The sequence below is a fragment of the Peromyscus leucopus genome, chromosome 1 (assembly GCF_004664715.2).
Source record: "Peromyscus leucopus breed LL Stock chromosome 1, UCI_PerLeu_2.1, whole genome shotgun sequence".
Lineage (NCBI taxonomy): Eukaryota > Metazoa > Chordata > Mammalia > Rodentia > Cricetidae > Peromyscus > Peromyscus leucopus.
This window is the reverse complement of record NC_051063.1, coordinates 87,982,761-88,005,561: the sequence shown is the minus strand read 5'-3', so window position 1 is coordinate 88,005,561 and position 22,801 is coordinate 87,982,761. Positions and strand designations below refer to the sequence as shown.

The 22,801-nt window shown below is 43.1% G+C and overlaps 1 protein-coding gene and 1 long non-coding RNA gene across 3 annotated transcripts in view; one reads left to right on the top strand and one right to left on the bottom strand.

Moving 5' to 3' along the window:
• Nucleotides 1–5,075, bottom strand: part of LOC119089148 — a 25,196-nt gene extending 20,121 nt beyond the window's left edge. Inside the window, exon 1 of the long non-coding RNA XR_005092989.1 lies at nucleotides 4,873–5,075. This is a non-coding gene — a long non-coding RNA (uncharacterized LOC119089148). The remainder of the gene's footprint in view (nucleotides 1–4,872) is intronic.
• Nucleotides 804–22,801, top strand: LOC114703711 (natural cytotoxicity triggering receptor 3 ligand 1-like). 2 transcript variants are annotated; one of them, XM_028884579.2, is made up of 6 exons: nucleotides 804–1,320; nucleotides 6,025–6,202; nucleotides 7,310–7,657; nucleotides 11,220–11,546; nucleotides 21,727–21,802; nucleotides 22,764–22,801. In XM_028884579.2, exons 2-6 carry the CDS (start codon nucleotides 6,076–6,078, stop codon nucleotides 22,771–22,773), a joined length of 888 nt encoding a protein of 295 aa, XP_028740412.1. In that variant the 5' UTR covers nucleotides 804–1,320; nucleotides 6,025–6,075; the 3' UTR covers nucleotides 22,774–22,801. The 2 variants fall into 2 exon arrangements, with proteins under 2 accessions (XP_028740412.1, XP_028740413.1); XM_028884580.2 differs by having other exon boundaries at nucleotides 6,022–6,202.

Below are 22,801 nucleotides of genomic sequence, written 5' to 3'. Positions count from 1 at the left end.
AGCAGGTCCGCATAGAGAGGATGATTAGGCTATGGGCCTGAGTGCAGGTGTCTGAAATGGTCTGCACTTGGCTGTGCTGGGGGAGGTCTTTTGCTCCATCCCTTGGCATCTCTATAAATACCCTGGGCCAGAGACAGTCAGGCCTGGTTGGAATAGGTTCCAGGCCCTTTAGAGGCTGTCCTTTATTTTCATCTCCACAATCTAAATCCTTCTATCTAATATTTCCTGATGCTCTCACTCAAGAAAACTCTGGGGAACTGTGGGGTGGGTGGGAAAACACCCCGCACCTACTCCCCAACCTTCCTGGGAAAATATCTTTTTTACTCCTTAATCATCTGTGTATAACCATCTAATAATTATTCTCAAGTCTCTTCAGGAATATAGGACAGCAATTGCCTGATTCATTGAAGCTAATCAAGTTAAGAGTCTCCCCCGGCCCCCCCCCCCCCCCCCCCCCCCCCGCTACATGACCCGAAGACCCCTTCTTCTTTAGACTCAGAGCTGCTGCCTTTGACACACACTCTCCTCAACGGAAAACAGCTATAATGTTCCCTGCCATGCATTTTTATATTCTCTCAGAGTTAAGAATGATACCTGAAAGACTACACTTAACCAGCTTCCCTTATGTGTAGAGTTGTAAGAGGACACGTTGTTAGGGTTTCTGCCGCAGAAGAGTACTTTGGTGGACTGGGGTCAAGGAATGCTGCACAGATCACACCACACAAGAGAGAGATGCTATGGAATAATTCTCTGTACACAGTGAAGATGTGTTGCTCTCATTGTTAATAAAGAACTGACTGGCCAATAGCTAGGCAGGATTTTTGGAGCAGAGAGAATGCGGTGTTATTTATTAAGCCGCGCAATGTTATTTATTAAGCGACACTGTTTACCATGAGAGAGCAGCCATGATATACAACAAAACCCACAAAAGAGTTTATTAAAGGAAGGGAATAGAAGGGGTGTGCAGTGTGCGTAGGCCTATGGAAGGACTGTGCAGGAAGAGGGGAGATATAGGTGGAACCCACTTTAAAATGTTCCCCCTGCACATGTGCATATGAGCTTACATACCTACGCCACGCATGTGCATAGATCATGTGATCAGGCTGCGTGCAAATTACGTGATCACATAGAACACGCCTTACATAGGATATAAGGCCCTGGGATGACTAAGCATCTTGCCTGGCTACTGGACAGTGCAAGGGCGGTCATGTAGCTGGGGGAGTGGCTAGGAATTCTAATAGCTGGGGGAAGAGGAAGGGTGGAGCCAAGGAGTCCTGAGAAGATGCAGACAAAGAGACGAACTTGTTGTATTGAGATAAGGTATGTGGTAGAACATAGATAGAAATATGAGTTAATTAAAGTTGTAAGAGCTAATTAGTAACAAGCTTAAGATATCGGCTGAGCATTTATAACGATAGTCTATTTGTGGTTATTTGGGAGCCAGTAGGTGGGACAGAGCTGAATGCTGGGACAAAGGGAAAGCATAACTTCAGAGTGTTGGAATTTCTGGCCACTCCCCAGCTGTATGGCCACACATGTGCTGGCAAGATGCTTATAGTCATTCCAGGGCCTTATGTGCTACATAATCTGTGTGCAGCATGATCATGTAATCTATGTGCATGTGTGGCATAGCTGTGTAAGCTCATATGCTCATGTGTGGGGGAATCCATAAAAATTGGGTCACAGACCCCTCCCCCCTCTCTCCTTGTGTGACCATTTCTCATAGGCTTAAGCATTCCCTTCTGTTCTGTTCCCCTAATAAACTCTTATAGTGGGTTTTGTTGTGCGTTGTGGCTTCTCTCGCATGATAAACAGCGCCACTTAATGAATTATACGGCGCCGCATAATAACTAACATTGGTGCTGAGATGAAGCAGGCCCTCCCTGTGCTCTGCATCTGGGACCCTGTACTGAGGTTTGTTCGATCTACAACTGCCCACTTTTTTATTTGCCCGACCGCCAGACCACTTCGCACAACACCGGCTGCTTCAATTGGTGACTTTTCCCTTTCCAGCCAGCGTCAACAGGCTTCAATGTCTAGCTAGCCACTTCCCATGACTGTAGTATGAGATATTGTTATCCGTGTCGGACCCCCAGGGGGGTTCTTGGGCTGCATACACCCACTCATTCTCTCTTGAGGAAGCATTGAAAGCTGTCGGACCCTCTGGGGGGTCCTCTGGCTATGCACACCTTGGCCCTCCCCCTTCTGCTCGACAAAGCATTGGTTGACTTGCACCAATTGTCAGTCCTCACTTGATCTTGGGGACGCCTGAGATTACAGTCTTTGATCATTTTTTTTTTTTAATCTTTAAGTTTTAAATTTTTTTCTCTCTGCCATGGTCATGGGAAATAAGACTTCCTCCCATTAGTCCCACTCCTCCTCTGAGAAATGCCTTGAATATCCCTTAGATAACAATAAAAATGACTACCTATTTTTATGTTGGCTCCTTGGACCCCGATATTTTATGGGAATTATCTACCTTCTACCAGCGAATGGGCAAATGAAAAGAGTTAATGTTAGAATTCCGCCCTCACTCCAGCTGCATGACTGCACATGCGCAGTTCAGGAGGTGAGCAAAGGGTCTTGCGTCTTACATCATCAGTGTGCACTGGTGATTACCTATGTGCCATGCGGTCACGCAATCTGCACATGCGTGACGTAGCTCTGTAAGCCCACCCGAGCCTTAAAGAGCTGTGACTCAGACTCCATCTTCTCTCTCTATTATGATCTCTCTTTCCCCCACCATCTTTCTCTCTCTCTCTGCATGTGCTCCTTCCCCAGGCCTGGTTCTCTTGTTATTGCCCCCCCCTCCACATTCTCCTAATAAAGCTCTGATACTGATACTGGGGTAGTGTGACCGTGACCTTTCCGCATGGTAACCAGTGCTGGTAACCAGCACCGCTTATCATTCTTGTAGTTACCTTATCCCCAAGCTTTTTTTTTTTTTTTTTTGGTTTTTCGAGACAGGGTTTCTCTGTGTAGCTTTGCGCCTTTCCTGGAGCTCACTTGGTAGCCCAGGCTGGCCTCGAACTCACAGAGATCCGCCTGCCTCTGCCTCCCGAGTGCTGGGATTAAAGGCGTGCGTCACCAACGCCCGGCCATCCCCAAGCTTTTTTTTACCTAAACTCTAAACCCTCCTTTTGGATTCCTTCTCTCCTGCCCACATGCTCCTAGCTATGCAACCTGAACCTGGGGAATCTCTGACTCCAAAGAACCTCCACCTTTATGACCTCACAGTGCCGAATAATAACTAACAGAAACAGAGAGACACAGAGAAAGAGACACAGAGAGTGGTCCATTTAGAGACTTTCTATTTTTTTTTTTTTTCCGAGACAGGGTTTCTCTGTGTAGCTTTGAGCCTTTACTGGTTCTTGCTCTGAAGACCAGGCTAGCCTCGAACTCACAAAGATCCACCTGCCTCTGCCTCCCAAGTGCTGGGATTAAAGGCGTTAGAGACTTTCTAAAGGGGCATAGAGCATGGGTATAGGGAGAATATTCAATTCATGGCGACAGTGGAAATGTGTCGCAGCAATGTGTCCCAAGTGGCAGCTGGTGATGATGTGGCCACTGGTGCTGGGTCACTGAGGGCATGCTGGGTGGCCATCTGCATACTGCCATGAATCAACATGGTTCAAGTTCTGCCTAAAGTCCAAGCCTCTCTCTCTGTCTCTCTACAGCAGGTACACAAGGTCAGACCAAGCCTCTCTTACTGCCTTCCATCTCTCTACATCAGGAACACATGGTGCTAGAGCAGTAGCTGAGATATGTCATGATCCACAGGAGGTAGAATAGAGAGAGTGAAAGGCTCTGACAGGCTCAGAAATGGCGCCAGCAGGGTCTTGCTCCCTCCCCATGCCTTTGTTCCTTGCTAAGCCGCTAGGCTTCCTCACTCCTGGGGCTAACTACCAAGGTCCAGCTATCAAAATTTCTTATTTCTCTATACTGACCAACATGTCCAATCAGAACTAAGCAATGCATCCTAGTCCAGCTCTAGAGCCACGCCCTCACCCCCACACCCTCACTCTCCACTCTCTTCCTTCCATTCCCACCCTCTCACTTCCACCCCCCCCATCCCTGCTGTTTCTGCCTTATTCAGATTCAGCCAGTCTCTTTCCACCTTGCTCTATAAAAGATCTCTTTGTGCTGAAAATTGGTGTTTGGGTGTGATCTGTGTCCAGAAGGGAGCACCCCACAGTACAGGGGTCCTGAGAGAGAGACACACACAAAGAGAGAGAGAGAGAGAGAGAGAGAGAGAGAGAGAGAGAGAGAAAGTCAGTCAGTCAGACAGACAGACAGACAGATAGACAGAAACATACTTCCTCCAACAAAGCCACACATCCTAATAGTGTGACCCCCTATGGACCATCTTAAAACAGAAGAGCTCTTTGGTGGCAGCAGCTGTAAGTGCTCTTTGTTTTTTGTTTTGTTTTGTTTTTTGTTTTTCCTTGAAATCTGTCAATCTCAAAGTGGTAGTTCTCATTGTTAGTATATACTGTATGAAAACTGTATCAAAATAAAAATAAAACAAACATTTTGTTCAAAATAATGTTTCAGAGGGTTCAGGCCCATCTGGCTTCAGCAAATGAAGGGCAGAAGGCTTTAATTGGGGGGGGGATCTATGTCTTTAGGTGTACGGAACCTTGTTCAAGGACCCAAAGGCAGATTTTTAGAAATGAAAGGCTTTCTCTCAGTGCTTCAGCAATCCATCCCAAGAACAAGGATGCCGAAGTGAACAGCGCATGGAAAGGAAAAGGAAAAAGAAAAAAGCGCTCCCCAGACTCCAGCTATCCCAGGTGTTCCCCTCCCTCTCTTTCCCTTTACTCTACTTACTTAATTTTGGACCATCCCCTCATCTGATTCTTATGTACTCACCATGGCCATACTCACTCGTGATGATTCCCCCAGTGTTCTGCTCATCCTGAACCGACAGGAATAAGGGTCCTGAAAGGCGAGTTGGCTGGGGATGAAAAATAAAGACGACAAAAGCAATGGCTGGGACCAGTAGGTCTCGTATGAACTGGTGACTTACGCCAAACAAGTTTGTACAACATCTTATATAGTATTTGCAAGAGAAAAAATAGTTGGGGTCAGAGAGTTAAGTCAGACAATACTGGCAAAGAGAACACAGGATACCACACCTGCAAATTCCGAGCACACATATCATAGTTGATTCGGACACTTCCTTTCTGGCTTATACAGACATCCTCAGCTGGCCTCTGTGCCAGGTATATAAGACTGCACATTTGTGTGTTTGGGTATGGCTAGAGGTCAATGTGAGGTACCTTCCTCTGTTATTCTCCACTTTGCCTTTGAGGAAACAGCCTCAAGTAAACAAGCCCAAGATAAGGGTCTGGGACAGCCAGTATGGCCTGGCCATACAGAGACCGCAGAGGTCACCAGGCTATAAAACACATTCGTTCCTAGCCATCTGAGCAGAAAACTAGTTATACATCCTTCCTTTGAAGAAACAACTGTTGGGGAAAATTATTTTAAAGTGTGTTGCATTTTTTCCTACTGCTTTTGTTAACAATTCAAAAATGTGTTTGAGTAAATAAAATTAACCTGCAAGCAAGAGGCTGAGTCAGCAAGTAGCTGACAGCAAGTGGTAGAAGAAACCACATATAGCAAGGGTTTTAAGTGGAGGCTGAGAAAAGGACATGGGCATGCTTGTCTGCAGCTCCAAGTTACCACAGAGATTAGAGACTAGAGATGCCTAGCTCCCATGTCCCAAGACTGAGATTCATTGTCATCTATTGCCTGGGTAGCAATTCACCTTCTTGTCAGTTCTGATCAATTTAGCCTGAAGCAGTTAACATTCCCAAGCTAGAAGAGTAGGTCCCTGTTTACAAGAGGGCCCGTTGATTGTTCTTAGTTACTGTCTGATTGGCAAGGGGTAGGATAGGCCACATAAGGAGGTGGGGAGGCAGCGAGCTCTCAGGGAAGAAACTCGGCCATAATTCAGAGAAGGGAGGAGTGAAAGTTTTGTTTTTTGTTTTTTGTTTTGTTTTTTCCTGTTGCCAGTAGGAGCTTCACTAAGGTACTTGCACCTTGAACTCCTGCCTGGTAACTCAGCTGATGGAGGAGAAGGAGACCTCCATGCCAGTCCAGCTCAGCACCATGGGCTCACCATGGGCGTCAGGGTGGCAGGCTGACTTCATGGCAAGTTTGCTGTTGGTGCTTCTGCGGCACGTGCCCATGGCAGGTAGGATATGGATGGAATGGGAAGGAACCATCATCCCTGGTGGTCTCCTGGGGCCCCACTTTCTGTGGCTATGGCCTGCCAGGACGATGAGATCTCTGCAAAGTGTAGATTTGCTGACTGATTCTGAAGATGTGCATTTAAGACCTATAGTGTGCAGTTTGCCTTGATTGCATCCCTTGCGGGGCCTTACTTCTCCATCCATGATGTGGGAACTAAGGGCAAAGTTGGAGAAAAACTCCAGCTTTGTCTCATCAAGGCATCTTTACCGAAGTTTTTTGCAGAGGCAGGGAGGGGCAGTTTTCATTTCTTGGTAGCATTCTATAGGTCTTAGTTCTGCAGCTTGCGAACCTAAGATAAGGGAATGGCTGGTTCAGCTCTAGGATAGCTTCCTGTTCTGTCATGATGACACAGAGAGGTCTAGCTCCGGGTTCACACAGTGGATCTAGTCAATGGCTCTAATCCCATTTAGAGGGCTTCAGCCTCATGTTCTAATCATCTCCCCAAGTCCTTACTTCTAAATGCTGGAAATTCAGCCTCAACATATAAATTTTGGGAGGATGAAGAATTCTGTACATAGCATATCACCAAACATATCAATGGATAGAAAAATACAACATCCTTAAAATGACAGTACACCCTATTTGATCTATAGATTCTACAGATCACAATTCTTATTGGAATGTTAGCAGACTTTTTTGTAGAAGTTGATAAGCTGGAGCTGGTTAGATGGTTTGTCAGTTTAAGGTGCTTGCCACCAACCCTGATGACCTGTCTTTGCTCCTTGGAGCCCACATGGTTTAAGGAGAGAACTTACTTCCATAAATGTCCTCTGATTTCTACATAGCTGCTGTGGTACACACATGTATACACCCAGTAAATGTAATTTTTCAATTAAAAATTAATTAGTTGATTCTAAAATGTGCATGGATCCCTAACAGCCAAAATAGTCCAAAAAGAAAGGACAGGGATAAGGGATCTATTTGGATTAACAAGAGGCTGAAAGTAAGAGCTATTTTGAGCCCACCCCTTCCCCTCAAGGGCTATTCATTCTATCCAAGTGATGGGGTGCCAAGAGCCTCCTGTAACTGGGTTCTTTTATTGCTATAGGTGGGCTGCAAGTGGAGATGGCAGGGACGACACAGATGGTATTCCTACATGACAATGTCACCATAGCCTGCAAAATTCCTGGTTCCCCACGACTTGACATCAAGACTGTGGGAATCATCTGGTTTGGGAAGAATGAGTTGGATGACTCTGAGGTCAAGGTGTTTGAATTTTATGGAAATCATCTAGAGTCATTCCGACCTGGAGCCATGGTGTCACTGTCGGGGCTGGAGTCAGGAGATGCCTCACTCCATCTGCCTGAGGTCCAGCTGGGGGAAGCAGGAGAATACCGATGCATGCTAGTGGTCACCCCTGAAAAGGCAGAGGGAAAGACCATTCTAGAAGTTGTGGGTAAGTACTCAATGGAAGTGCCCAGTGGTTCTGATGTTGCTGGGGTTAGTGGTGGACATGTGGATGGCCAAGCAGGGGAGAGTTAGAACATGAGTGAAAGAGTCAGGGGGACGTGGTTTTCATTTCTGTTCTTGGCAACCTATGTCAACAGGGAAATGTTGAAGAGGATGAGTCAGGAGGATCTTGAATTTGAGGTAACCTGGGGCTACACCTTTTGTGTGGAGCTGTCTGTAGCTTGGTTGTAAAATGTTGGCCAGGATTGGCTTCAACCCCCACTATTGCCCAAATTAAAGAAAGCTAAAGCAGTTTGACAACTGTTGTGGGGTAGAGACCAAAAGACCACTCAGCATGACTGAAGTCCAAATTGAGAGTCTGTAATAAGCCCGCCAGCATGTACCTGGAGAGAAACAGTTCTCACAGAACAGTCTCAAATACATTTTACAGGGAGCTTTTAAAAGCAAAGAACACAGAAAAACTACACCCTTGTTGGCAGTTGCAGGGGGAAGCAAGCAAGCAGTTTAACAGAAGCCAAGAACATGCAGTTAGCTGGGGCATTTCTACCCCAAGTTTCTAGAATAGGGTTGGGTACTTTCCCAGAGGATTTTTCACAGTGGGGAGTAGAAAAAGGAGGTGGGAATCAGTTTCAGGTTAAACCAAAGCTGAGATAAGATGGAGGAATCTTTGCCCTTTCACATTTCTCATTGGTCTTAGTGAATGAGTCAAATAGTGGGCTCATCTTGCTCTAAAGAGGTAAAATTGGTCATAAGGACCATTAATTTGACTTAACCAATCCTTTGTTTTACATAATTGGCCATACAATTTAAGATGCAGGGCCCCACCGTTAATCCAGTCAGAAGAAGAACCAATCTATTTCAGTTTCAGAGTCTAGAAGGAGGTAATCTACATATTATAAGAGTATGGTCCCTGGAAACCTCTGACAGAAAGGCAAGAGGTCAACACTCAGTGCCACATCAAATGGTTGGAAAGTTTTTAAATCTTTGGGGTAACCTGATCTAGGCAAGTTGCCTTGCCAACTGTAATATGCCTTTAAGTCTGCTCATTCAAAAGCAAATATGAGTTGACTTACCTCTGCCAATGAAAGACTGAAAAAAATGCATTTTTCTGGCCTAAGACAGTGTACAACTGTTTCTCTGGAGGATTTAGTCTCATGAGAGTGTATGGGTTGGGGACCATGAAGTCAATAGTCTCGACCCTCTTATTCACTTTCCTCAGATCTTACACAGGTCTATAATCAGAGGTCCCAGATTTCTTTCTCACAGACAGGAGAGGTCTGACTGGCAGCTCACCAAGAAGCCTGTCTCTCTAAACTGGGCAAGATGGACTGCAACTCCCCTTTTTGCTTCCAGAGTCATTGGGTATCATTTAATCTGTATGGGGGAAGCAGAACTGATCATTGAACTATTACAGGAACTTGATATTGGGCCAGTCCAATCTTTTGATTGGAGGGAGGACTTTCAGCTCATTCTGACAGAGGACATGACACCAAACTTTTGCTGGGTATCTTTAAGTTAACTGTGTCTCATCATCAGAGGAGGTAGTAGTGGCTTTCACTTTATGCAAATGGTCTCATCCAAACAGGGATTAGAGCAATCAGACATGACCAATTATAAACAGCTACAAAAGGTACAGATTAAAAGAGATTGACTCCATGCTCTTAATGATTTTCAAAAATTATTGGGTGATATTAACTGGTTGCAGCCTACAATTGGATTGCCTACTCAAGAATTAACTAATTTGTTTCAAATTCTACAAGGTGACTCAGATTTAAACAGTCCAAAATACTTAACAGCTGAGGCTGAAAAAAAATTAGCTTTGGTAAAATGTAAGTTACAAAATGCTTGTATAGATAGATTAGATGTAGCTAGAGTTTTTCTGGTCCTGCCTGGCCCACAGTCAGGACAAATCTCTCTAACTCACCAGTCCCTCAGCAGCTCAGACCCAACCAAGTAAACACACAGAGACTTATATTGCTTACAAACTGTATGGCCATGGCAGGCTTCCTGCTAACTGTTCTTATAGCTTAAATTAATCCATTTCCATAAATCTATAACTTGCCACGTGGCTTGTGGCTTACCGGCGTCTTCACATGCTGCGCCTCTTGGCGGCAGCTGGCAGTGACTCCTTCCGCTTTCCTGTTCTTTCTTTTCTCCTCTCTGTTAGTCCCACCTATACTTCCTGCCTAGCCACTGGCCAATCAGTGTTTTATATATTGACCAATCAGAGTAATTTGACATACAGACCATCCCACAGCAATTAGACCTTATAAAGCGATGCTTGTTAAACAGAAGAGGGATATGAGGACCCCCCCCACAGAGACAGACTAAGCTAATGCCCTACTAATTTAAAAATTTTTTAATGCTAATGAAACAGAAACAACATTGAGTTATGAAAAGAATTGCTGAATTGAGTCAGCCCACGTATTATAAATATTTTAACATCAAAGTAGTCTGACAATAGCTTCATAAACTCTGACAAAGTTGTGTGAATGGGGGTCATGGCATATCGGCACCCTGCTGGCACTGTTACCAACATACCCAGAATATTTAACTAAGTACAGTCCCAACATGTTCACTATCCCACCCTGGAGGCTTGCCAGGGGTCCACCATGCTTGGCAAGAGCTTCCCTGTCTACCTTCAGGTAGCCCCCAGTCTGGTGTGGTAAATTGGCAGGTCTCCAGCCCATTGCTGGGAATGATTACAGTTCTACTTGTTTCTTTTCTTTGCTGTTGGGGATCAAATGGAGGCTTTGAACATGCTAAAGCAAGTTTTCTGCCTTTCAGCTACATCCCCAGTCTTCTTCTTCTTCTTCTTCTTCTTCTTCTTCTTCTTCTTCTTCTTCTTCTTCTTCTTCTTCTTCTTCTGCTTTGGTTTTTTTTTTTTCGAGACAGGGTTTCTCTGTGTAGCTTTGTGCCTCTTTCCTGGAACTCACTTGGTAGCCCAGGCTAGCCTCGAACTCACAGAGATCCGCCTGGCTCTGCCTCCCGAGTGCTGGGATTAAAGGTGTGCGCCACCACCACCCGGCTCTATCCCCAGTCGTCTTCTTCTTCTTCTTCTTCTTCTTCTTCTTCTTCTTCTTCTTCTTCTTCTTCTTCTTCTTCTTCTTCTTCTTCTTCTTCTTCTTCTTCTTCTTCTTCTTCTTCTCTTCCCTTCCTTCCCTTCCTTCCCTTCCCTTCCCTTCCTTCCTTCCCTTCCCTTCCCTTCCTTCCCTTCCTTCCTTCCCTTCCCTTCCCTTCCTTCCTTCCTTCCTTCCTTCCTTCCTTCCTTCCTTCCTTCCTTCCTTCCTTCCTTCCTAAGTTGCCCAGTCTGACCTTGAACTGGCTATATAACACTACTGTTTTTGTACTCATCTCTTCTTCTGTGACCTCCTTAGTAGCTGGAAAGCCTGCATCTGACCAAGCTGAGTGTCCATCTTGGGTGAGTGAACATGATCTAGTTTCTCTTGCCAGCCTGCGTAGCTGAGGTAGAAGCTAGTCAAGTGTGGTGTGAGAAGAGACAGGGATGGTTGATGTGAGTTGAACTGTGTGATTCTCTTCTCTGGCAGCTAACCCAACCATTAGATTATTTGTGAAACCAACTACAGTGAGAAATGATGAAGAGAAACATATTATATGTGAGCTATATGGATTCTACCCAGAAGCCTTTAGCATAAAGTGGGGGAAGTACACCCTGAAGGATTCCCAGTTCCAAGAAATTACTGAGGGCAATACCACTCATCCCACGGTGAAGAATGATGATGGCACGTTCAATGTTACCAGTTGCTTGACTCTGAAGCCATCTCTGGAAGACCATGGGACTACCTACCAGTGTGTGGTGTTGCACAGATCCTTGCTTGTCCCCCGAAGGCTCAATGTCACTCTGTCTGAGAAAGGTAAGTTTCTTCCCATGCTCTCCCTACTCGATGACATGTGACTGAACACTTGGGATTCTGAGAGGTCTAGGATCTTTGTTAGGGAAGGAGAGGAAGTTGGAGTCTAGCTCAACTCAGACCCTGGAGTCAGCAGTTCAGGTTTATATCCTGTACCTGGGCCAGCAGCCCAGATATAGAGGGGAAGTAGCATTATCAGGGCTCAGGACTGCATTAGAATCTGGATTGTTCCCATGGCAGGGAGTGGGAAGCTTGCCAGCTCTTTGGAGACTAGGGCCAGCATCATCTTCTGGGGTAACAGTCTAGGGACCAGTCCTACCAGCACCCTTTCTAGTCAGGCTATAGGTTTCCATCAGCAATTGTTGGATGTTTAAAGCCAATCAGTAGTTCTTTCCTGTGGGCTGTGTGTCAAGATGAGGAGGCCACAGAAACTTGTCCTGATGATGTAGAAGCTAAGACTTCCTACAGATGCACCAAACTCTTAGGCTAACACACCTACTGTAGATATGGTTTTCCTGGGAAGGGGAGGTTTTTGAGCTCATATACTTCTCTGCAATTGATCCTGATAATCAGACACATCTTCATGAACTGAATGAAGAAGGTAAAGGCTGAATAGGGTCCCAGGGGGATGTGATGTGATGTGATGTATCCGTGCCAGGTGAGCTGTGGATGCTTCTACATGGAGATGGGATTGTTCTTAGAGTAAGGACTGGAAGCATGTGTGGGTGTAAATCAAAGATGGTCTGTGTGTCTAATATGCATTTTTATCTGGGTGCACATGTTATATGATATAGTCTAGAACTCATGAAGTTGTGTGTGACATATTATCTTTGATATTTCTTAGACTGTATTTTCTCTCTCATATATCTTCCTCTCTTTTCTTCCTTTCTCCACTTCTTTCTTTCTTTTACATTTATTTATGCTGTGTTTGTATATGTATATATGTGTAGACATTCACCATGGTGCGAGTGTGGATGCCAGAGGACAAATCTGTAGAGCCACTTCTTTCCTTATGTGGATAGCAGGGACCCAACTCAATCACCTTAACCTACTGAGCCATCCCAATAGGCCTTGAATTTGCTATGTTGTTTAGGATGAACTTGAACTGTCGATCCTCCAACTTTCACTTCCACAAGGCTGCAATTATAGGCCTGTGTCACCACACCTGGCTTCATGCAGTGCTGAGGCTGCATAAAGCCAAACCCAGGGTTTTGTGCATTCCAGACAAACTACCATTGGAGCTACATGCCACCCTCCATCTTTAATTAATTATTTTTTCCAAGCCTGATCACAGTTTTCCCCCCTTCCCTCCTCTCCTCCCAGTTCCTCCCCCAACCTCCTACCCCCCCCATCCACTCCTCCTTTCTCTTCAGAAAAGGGAAAGCCTTCCATGTATATTAGCTAGCCATGGTATATCAAGTTTCAGCAGGGCTAGGTACTTCCTCTCCTATTAAGGCTATACCAGGCAATCTAGTAGGAATAAAGGGTCCCCAAAGCAGGTAACAGTCAGAGACAGCCCCTGCTTCCACTGTTAGGAGTCCCACAAGAAGACCAAGCTATACAACTGTCACATATATGCGTTAGGTCTAGGTCAGTCCCATGTAAGCTCCCTTGTAGCATGAATCTGAAATGGTCTTAATAGAAACAAACCTGGAGCCAGGTATTGGGGTGAATGCTGGAAGATCAGAGAAACAGAACAAACCACAGCCACCTCACCTCACCAATTCCTCAGCTGATCCTGTTTCCTCAAACTGGAAGCCTCTGTGTCCTCATCTGAATGGCTCTCAGCTGAACTGCTGCTCAAAAGCCTAAAAACTTAACCAGCTCTAGTTCCTGGTCCTCATGCCTTATATACCTTTCTGCTTTCTGCCATCGTTTCTTGAGATTAAAGGCTCACTTCTTGGGATTCAAGGCATGAGTCACCATGCCTGGCTGTTTCCAGTGTGGCTTTGAACTCACAGAAATCCAGATGGATCTTTGCCTCCCAAGTGATAGGATTAAAGGCGTGTGTGCCACCATTTTCTGGCCTCTATGTCTATCTAGTGGCTGTTCTATTCTCTGACCCCAGATAAGTTTATTAGGGTGCACAATATTTTGGGGAACACAATATCACCACACTCTCTGGTTGACAGGTCAGTCTCTGTGAGCCCCTAGGAGCCCAGGTTAGTTGGTTCTATGGTTTTCTTGTGGTGTCCTTGGCTCCTCTGGCTTTCACAATCCTTCATCCCCTTCTTCCACAGGATTCCCTGAGGTCCACCTAAAGTTTGGCTGTGGGTTTATGCATCTGTTTTGATCTGTTCTGGGTGAAGCCTCTCTGATGACAATTGGGCTGGGCAATAATCTATGCGTATAGCAGAATATCATTAGGAATCATTTAGTTGATTTTTTTCCCTTTTTTTTTTTGCCAGTCATGTTTGGTCTATCCCAGGTCCTGGCCCTCCAGGCTGTGCCAGGGGTAGGCTTCCTCTTGTGGTATGGTCATAAGCTGGACCAGTTATTGGTAGGCCATTCCCATACTTTCTGTTCCACCTTTACCTCAACATATCTTATAGGCAGGGAAAATTGTAGGTCAAATGTTATGTGGCTGGGTTGGGGTCCCAATCCCTCCACAGGGAGTCTTGTCTGGTTACAGGAGATGCCTGGTTCAGGTTCTGTATTTCCCATGACTAGGAGTCTTAGCTAGGGTCACCCTCATAGACTCCTGGGAGTTTCCATTGTACTAGGTTTCTAGCTCATCCCAGAGATGCTCCTGTTTCCAGTTGTCTTTCCCAGTACTCTCTCCCTCCATCCTTCCCCCACCTGATTCCTCCTGTTCCCATGCCAACTCCCCATCCAGACCCCTCTCCTCTGTCCACTGTGATGTCTATTCTATTTCCCCTTCGTAGTAAGATTCATGTGTGCCCCCTTGAGCCCTTACTTGTTACTTAGCTTTTTTGGGTCTGTGAATTGTAACATGGTTATCCTTTAATTTATGGCTAATATCCACCACAATATCCACCATATATAGTGAGTACATACCATGTTTGTCTTTCTGGGTCTAGGTTACATCACTTAGGATGATCTTTTCTAGTTTCATCCATTTGTCTGCAAATTTCATGCTGTCATTGTTTTTAACAGCTGCATAATACTCCATTGTGTAAATGTACCACATTTTCTTTATTCCTTCTTATGTTGATGGACGTCTAGGTTGTTTCCAGTTTCTGGCTATTATGAATCAAGCTGCTATGAACATAGTTGAACAAGTGTCTTTACAGTATAGTAGAGTGTCCTTTGGGTTTATGCCCAGGAGTGGTATAGCGGGGTCTTGATGTAGGTCAATTCCTAGTTTTCTGATTTCCAAAGTGGCTGTATAAGCTTGTACTTCCACCAGCAGAGGAGGAGTGTTCCCTTTGCTCCACATTCTCGCCAGCATGAGCTATCACTCATGTTTTTGATCTTAGCCATTCTGACAGGTGTAAAATGGAATGTCAGAGTCCCTTTGATTTGCATTTCCCTGATGGCTAAGGATGTTAAACATTTCTTTAAGTGCTTCTTGGCTACTTGAGATCTCTCTGTTGACAATTCTGTTTTTTTTTTTTTGATTTTTGAGACAGGGTTTCTCTGTGTAGCTTTGCACCTTTCCTGGAACTCACTTGGTAGCCCAGGCTGGCCTCGAACTCACAGAGATCCACCTGGTTCTGCCTCCCGAGTGCTACGATTAAAGGCGTGCACCACCACCACCCAGCTGAGATTTCTCTGTTGAGAATTCTCTGTTTAGATCTGTACCCCCTTTTTAAAATTGGATTATTTCATTTGTTGATGTCCAGTTTCTTGGCTTCTTTACATGTTTTGGAAATTAGCCCCTTATCAGATGTGGGCTTGGTGAGGACCTTTTCCCATTATGTAGGCTGTCATTTTGTCCTTTTGATGATGTCCTTTGCCTTAAAGAAGCTTTTAGTTTCATGAGGTCCCTTTTATTAATTGTTGATCTTAGTGCCTGTAGGAAGTTGTTGCCTGTGCCAATGTGTTCAAGACTATTCCCTACCTTTTCTTCTATCAGATGCAGTGTGTCTGGCTTCATGTTGAGGTCTTTATCCATTTGGACTTGAGTTTTGTGTGGAGTGATATATAAGTATCTACTTGCATTATTCTACGTGCTGACAACCACCAGTACCATTTGTTGAAGATGCTTTCTTTTTTCATTGTATATTTCTGGCTTCTTTATCAAAATCATGTGTCCATAGATATGTGGATTAACATCTAGGTCTTCAATTCAGTTCCATTAATCAATCGATCTGTTTTTATGTCAATACCATTTGGGTTTTTATTACTATTGTTCTGCAATACAAGGGTTCACCATGTAGCATGGGTCAGTTGAAGAAAGAAGACACTTCCAAGATGAAATTTTAAGGCCTATGTGGCAACAGGAAGGTCCAGCGTCTTCTGATGGACTGAACACCGAAAAGCCATATAAAGGCATGTTTATTGATTGTTGCACAAAGTATTTCCTCCTACCAAGGTCCCTAATCTTAGTTTACACATCTTATTGAAGGAGAGCATCACATGCCTCCACAACTCTAGTTCTTTATTATGTATCATATGCAATACACAATAATACAAGAGCCTCAGGTGTACCTGGGGTGTCTTGTGACCAAAGTCATGGAATGGCTGAATGAAGCCCCTTCAGCAGAACAATTATTGTTTTCCACAAGGATTCTTCAAGGTCAAAGTACTTCTAAAAAAACAGCTGTCCATTCTAATATCTATCCTATACAGTGATTCTGCTAAATTCTTAAAACAACCTCCAGAAGTTCCTTTTATTGTACAGGATTGTTTTAGCTATCCTAGGTTTTTTGTTTTTCCATAAGAAGTTGAGTATTGTTCTTTCAAGTTCTGTAAAGAATTGTGTTGGGATTTTGATGCGAACTGCATTGAATCTGTAGATTGCTTTTGCTAAGATGGCCATTTTTACTATGTTAATCCTACCAATCCATGAGCATGGGAGATCTTTCCATTTTCTGATATCTTCTTCAACTTATTTCTTCAAACACTTGAAGTTCTTGCCATACAGGTCTTTCACTTTCTTGGTTAGAGTTATTCCAAGATATTTTATATTATTTGTGGCTATTGTGAAGGGTGTTGTTATCCCAATTTCTTCCTCGGCCCATTTATCATTTGGGTATAGGAGATCTACTGATTTTTTTGAGTTTATTTTTTATCCAGCCACTTTGCTGAAGGTGTTTATTAGCTGTAGGAGTTCCCTGGTAGAATTTTTGGGGTTGCTTATTAATACTACCATATTATCTGCAAATAGCAATTCTTTGACTCCTTCCTTTCCCCTTCTCTGACTTCCTTCCTTCTTGTATCCCCTTGATTTCCTTTTGCCATCTTATTGTTCTAGCTAGAACTTCAAGTACTACATTGAATAGATATGGAGAGAGTGGACAGCTTTGTCTTGTTCCTGATTTTAGGGGAATTGCTTTAAGTTCTCTCCATTTAATTTGATGTTGGCCATGGGCTTACTGCATATTACCTTTATTATAATTAGGTATGTTCCTTGTATCCCTGATCTCTCCAAGACTTTTATCATGAAGGGGTGTTGGATTTTGTCAAAGACTTTTTCAGCATCTAATGAGATGATCATGTGTTTTTTTTTCTTTCAGTTTGTTTATATGGTAGATTACATTGGCAAATTTTTGTGTGTTGAACTATCCCTGCATCTCTGGGATGAAGCCTTGATCATGGCGGATGATCTTTTTGATGTGTTCTTGGATGTGGTTTTTGAGTATTTTATTGAGTATTTTTATATTCATCTTCATGAGGGAAATTGGTATGTCATTCTTTCTTTGTTGAATCTTTGTGTGGTTTGGGTATCAGGATAACTGTAGCCTCATAAAATGAATTTGGCAATGTTTCTTCTGTTTTGTGGAATAGTTAGAGGAGTATTGGTATTAGCTCTTCTTTGAAAGTCTAGTAGAATTCTGCACTGAAACCATCTGACCCTGGGCTTTCTTTAATTACAAGACTCTTAGTGACTGTTTCTATTTCCTTGTGGGTTATAGCTTTAATCCATGGTGGTCTGATGAGGTACAAAGAATTATTTTAATTTTCTTGAATATGTTGAGACTTTTGTGACTGAGTATATGGTCAGTTTCAGAGAATGTTCCATGAAGTGCTGAGAAGAAAGTATATTCTTTTGTGTTTGAATAAAATGTTCTGTAGATATCTGTTAGGTTCATTTGAGTCATAACATCTGTAAGATCCATTATTTCTCTGTTTAATTTTTGTCTAGATGACCTGTTCATTGGTGAGAGTGTGATATTAAAGTCTCCCACAATTAGTGAGTGAGGTTTGATGTATGATTTAAGCTTTAATGATTTTTTTTTTTAAACAAATGTGGGTGCCCTGTGTTTGGGGCATAGATGTTAGGAATTGAGATGCCTTCTTGGTGAATTTTCCTTTGGTGAATATGAAACATTCGTCTCCATACTTTTCCATTAATTTTTGTTGCAAGTCATTTTTTTTTTTTTTTTTTTTTTAGATATTAGAATAGCTACACCAGCTTGCTTCTTAGGTCCCATTTTCTTGGAAAATCTTTTTCCAAGGCTTTACTCTGAGGAAATGTCTATCTGTGGTGTTGAGGTGTGTTTCTTGTATACACCAGAAAGATAGATCATACTTTCATATACATTCTGTTAGCTTGTGTTTTCTTATTGGGGAATTGAGTCCATTGATATTGAGAGATTATTATTAACCAATAATTGTTAATTCCTGTTATTTTGTTGCTGTTAGTTGTGTGTGTGTGTGTGTGTGTGTGTGTGTGTGTGTGTGTGTGTGTATTTCCCTTCTTTGGATTTTGCTAGTGTGAGATTATTTATTGCCTGTTTCCATGAGTATAGTTACCCTCCTTGGGTTGAAGTTTTCCTTTTAGTACCTTCTGTAGGACTGGATTCGTGGATAGATACTGATAAAATTTGATTTTTTTCATGAAATATCTTATTTTCTTCATCTGTGCTGATTCAAAAATTTGCTAGGTTTAGTAGTCTGGGCTTGCACCTATGATCTCTTAGAGTTTACAAGACATCTGTCTGGGTCCTTCTGGCTTTTAGAGTCTCCATTGAGAAGTTGGATATAATTCTGATAGGTCTGCCTTTATATGTTACTTGGTCTTTTTCCTTTGCAGCTTTTAATATTCTTTCTTCATTCTGTATGTTTAGTGTTTTGATTATAATGTGGCATGGGGACTTATTTTTTCTGGTTCAGTCTATTTGGTGTTCTCTAAGCTTCTTGTAACTTTATAGGCATGTCCTTCTTTGGATTGGGAAAAAATTCTTCTATGATTTTGTTGAATATATTCTTTAGGTTTTTGATCTGTGATTCTCATATCTTCTATTTCTATCTTAGGATTGTTTTTTTCATAGTGTCCCAGATTTCCTGGATGTTTTGTGCTAGGAATTTCTTTAGATTTAATATTTTCTTTGACCAATTAATCTATTTCCTCTATTGTATCTTCAATGCTTGAGATTCTTTTTTTTCCATTTCTTGTATTTTATTGGTGATGCTTGAATATGTAGCTCCTGTTCACTTACTCAGATTTTCCATTTTAAAAATTCCCTCAGTTTGAGTTTTCTTTATTGTTTCTATTTCCATTTTCAGGTCTTGAACCACTTCCTTCACCTGTTTAGTTATTTTCTCTTGGCTTTCTTGGCATTCTTTAAGGGGTTTATTGATTTCCTTGATTTTTTTTTGTCTTTGTGGTGGTTTGAAAGAAAATGGCCCCCAAAGAAAGTGGCACTATTAGGATGTGTGGCCTTGTTGAAGTAGGTATGGCCTTGTTGGAGGAAGTGTGTCATTGTGGGGGCAGGCTTTGAGGCCTCTTTTGCACAACAATTTCCAGTTGCCTTCTGATCAAGTTGTAGACAGCACCATGTAGACCTGCATGCCACCATGCTCCCCACCATGATGATAATGGACTGGACCTCTGAAACTGTAAGCAGCCACCTCAGTTTAATGTTTTCCAATTAAATGTTTTTCTTTATAAGAGTTGCTGTGGTCATGGTGTCTCTTCACAGCAATAGAAACTCTAACTAAGACAGTCTTTTCCTCAATTTCTTTAAGAGATTTTTTTTTTCATTTTCCTCTTTAAGGACATCTATCATCTCTATAAAGTTATTTCTAAGGTTGTTTTCTTGTGCTTCAGTTGTGTTGGATTGTTCAGGTCTTGCTGTTGTAGGATAGCTGGGTTCTGGTGGTGCCATATTGCCTTTTCTGTTATTGTGTTCTTATACTGGCATTTAGGCATCTGGGTTTGGGATGGTTACAGGTGTAGGTGTCGATTCCTGTGTTTGTCTTTGTTGCATGTGTGTTTTGTTCCTTGGTTTCTGTTTCCTCTCTGGTCTTCTGTCCTAAGTAGCCAGCGATCTAGTGACTAGTGAGTTTTCAGGTCCAGTAAGGTGTCTCTGAGGAGGTTTTTGGGGCCTTGGGGCCCGAGATCTTGCCTGACCTCAGGTAAAGCCGAAGTTTTCTTCCAAGTTTGTAGTCTGGAGTATGAAACCCAGGGGATGGGGTGCAGTCTTGATGTGTTGGGTGGGCTTTAAGGAGTGTTAGGGGGCAGTGGGTAGTGTCTGGAGTATGGAGCCCAGGGGATGGGATACTTGGGTCCCTAGATTCGGCCTGGCCTTCAGTAAAGCCATTCTTTTTCTGACATTTTAGGCTGGAATCTGAAGCCTGGGGTTGAGGGGGAGGGGATCCTTCTCCCTTCTTTCCTTCTTTCTTTCCTTCCTTCCTTCCTTCCTTCCTCCCTTCCTTCCTTCCCCTTTCTTTCTTTCTTTCTTTCTTTCTTTCTTTCTTTCTTTCTTCCTTCCTTCCTTCCTTCCTTCCTTCCTTTCTCTCTCTCTTTTTCTCTCTCTCTCTTTCTCTCTCTCTTTCTCTCTCTCTCTCTTTCTTTCTTTCTTTCTTTCTTTCTTTCTTTCTTTCTTTCTTTCTTTCTTTCTTCCTTTCTTCCTTTCTTCCTTTCTTCCTTCCTTTCTTCCTTCCTTCCTTCCTTCCTTCCTTCCTTCCTTCCTTCCTTCCTTCCTTCCTTCCTTTCTGTTTCAGTTTGTAACCCAACTGGTCTGAACTCACAAATCCCTTAGCTCTATCCCTTCTGGGCTAGGCTGGCAGGTGTGTACCACCATGCACATCATCATACTGTACTTCAGCTCAATACTCTGGTGTTCGAGGATGTCTGTGATAAGAATGCTAATACCTAGCAGAGGCTGGGTAGTAGATCTCTGATAAGAAATGGCATTTGCTATACAGATTTTAGCATAAGTCCTATGGTATCTTTGACCCTTGCCAGTAGGTTTTTTCTTAGTGTTTGCATTAATTACTATTCCTGTTGCTGTCTTGAAATACTCCTAAAAAGGGAACTCAATGAGGAAAGTTTATTTTTGACTTATTTAAAGATACAGTCTACCAAGGCAGATCAGTGATGGCAGCAGGTGCTTGAGGCAGGTGGTCATCAGCTTGTGTGCAGTCAGGACACAAGGGACACTGAGTGCTCAGTCAAGGACCCCAACCCTTGGAACACTGTCATCCACAGTAAAAGTGGGTCCTCCTACTTCAGTTAACCTAATGTAGAGAATCTTTGCAGATGTGCACAGAAATTTGCCTCCTAGGTGATTCTAAGTCGTGTCAAATGGACAGTATTAACCATCATAACATCTTTGTTGTTATTTTTTTTTTACTCTTTTGGGGGGGTCCTGCCACCCAGCTCCCAAATGAATCACACATGGAGGCTTGTTCTTAATTGTAAATACCTGGCCTTAGCTTGGCTTGTTTCTAGCCAGCTTTTCTTAACTTTAAATTATCCCATCTACCTTTTGCCTTTGGGCTTTTTCCTTTTGTTAGTTCTGTAATCTGACTTTCACTCTTACTCTGTGGCTGGCTGTGTGGCTGTGTGGCTGGCCCCTAGCATTCTTGTTCTCTTGCTCTGTCTTCTGCTCTTTTTTCTCTTCCCTTTTCTCTTATTCTCTCTGCCTTCCGGCCCTGCCTATTTCTCTCTCCTGCCTCACTATTGGCCATTCAGCTATATTAGACCAGTAGGTGTTTTAGGCAGGCAAATTATCACAGCTTGACAGAGTTAAACAAATGCAACATAAACAAAAGTAACACACCTTAGAATAATATTCTACAGCACATCTTTATCTACCTCTTTCTCCAGGAGCCAAGGATGTGCACTTTGTCTTTTTGGCCTTCTCTCTTCTACTGCTTCCCGCAGCTTATGTTCTTTGGAGATGGTAAGAACCTACAAGACCTGTGTCTTGAACTTGGCTCCACATGTTCATGATTTTAGTCACCAGAAAGTGTCAGGGAGGTCTGGGGATGGGTGCTGGGGTGTTCTGTGTTGTTTTCCTAGGTTGTTTTAGGAAAGAGTTTTCTCATCTGGTCTCTGGGGAGAAGGATGTGGAGCCTCCCTCTGTCTGACCACAGGATACCACTTTTACTAAATGATTTTCACTGTGAATTGCTCCTCATGTTATTAGTTGAGACCAGGGCTGAACTACATGTAGACTGTAGTGTTCTGTCACAAAATTCTCAGTGGAGAGAGTCAGTCTCCTAATTGCTCATATTTTGTTAACACCTCAGTGGGCTAACTGACCACAAGTTTTCAGTGTTGACCAAGGATTTCTAACTCCTGTTAGATGTTTCTAAACTAATGTCTTGCACGATCACCCAAACAAAGGGGCCAGTGCAACTGCTTTAGAAACTCCAGAGAGCAGTGTAAATGTAGTGATTAGAATGTTCTAGGTAGTTAAAAGGTTCTTAGTTATTTATGGGCCTGCTAAGGCAAAATCTGTGCAAGGCTAATGCCTCTCATTGTACTGCATTAGAAGAACTGGTGTAGTCAGTCAAGAAAACAAGGACTGCTTGGTCTGCAGAGATGGCTTAGCAATTAAAAGCACTTGATGCTCTTGTGGAGATCCTGGAATTTATTTCCCAGCATTCACCTGGTAGCTCATGACATCCTGAAACCATTTTCTCACCTTCACAGGCTCATGCACACATGGTACAGATAATCTCATGCAGGTGCACCTCTCTCTCTCTCTCTCTCTCTCTTCTCTCTCTCTCTCTCTCTCCTGGGCTTATTTTCCTAGTGTTGCTGAGCCAATGGGAAACCTGTGCATAAAGTTGTGCATAAATGTTTCTTGTGACATTGACAATTTTTCTTTTTCTTGTCTTTCTTTGGCTCTGATCCAGGTACCTGTAACACGAATCTTAAAAGGCCTTATTAATTA

What these genes read in the sequence shown, in the direction of transcription:
- LOC114703711 (XM_028884579.2), top strand. Translation starts at nt 6,076, where the DNA reads ATGGAGGAGAAGGAGACCTCCATGCCAGTCCAGCTCAGCACCATGGGC. An exon ending in GCGGCACGTGCCCATGGCAG is followed by an intron (nt 6,203 to 7,309) that starts GTAGGATATGGA and finishes TTATTGCTATAG; the next exon opens with GTGGGCTGCAAGTGGAGATG. An exon ending in TGTCACTCTGTCTGAGAAAG is followed by an intron (nt 11,547 to 21,726) that starts GTAAGTTTCTTC and finishes CTCTTTCTCCAG; the next exon opens with GAGCCAAGGATGTGCACTTT.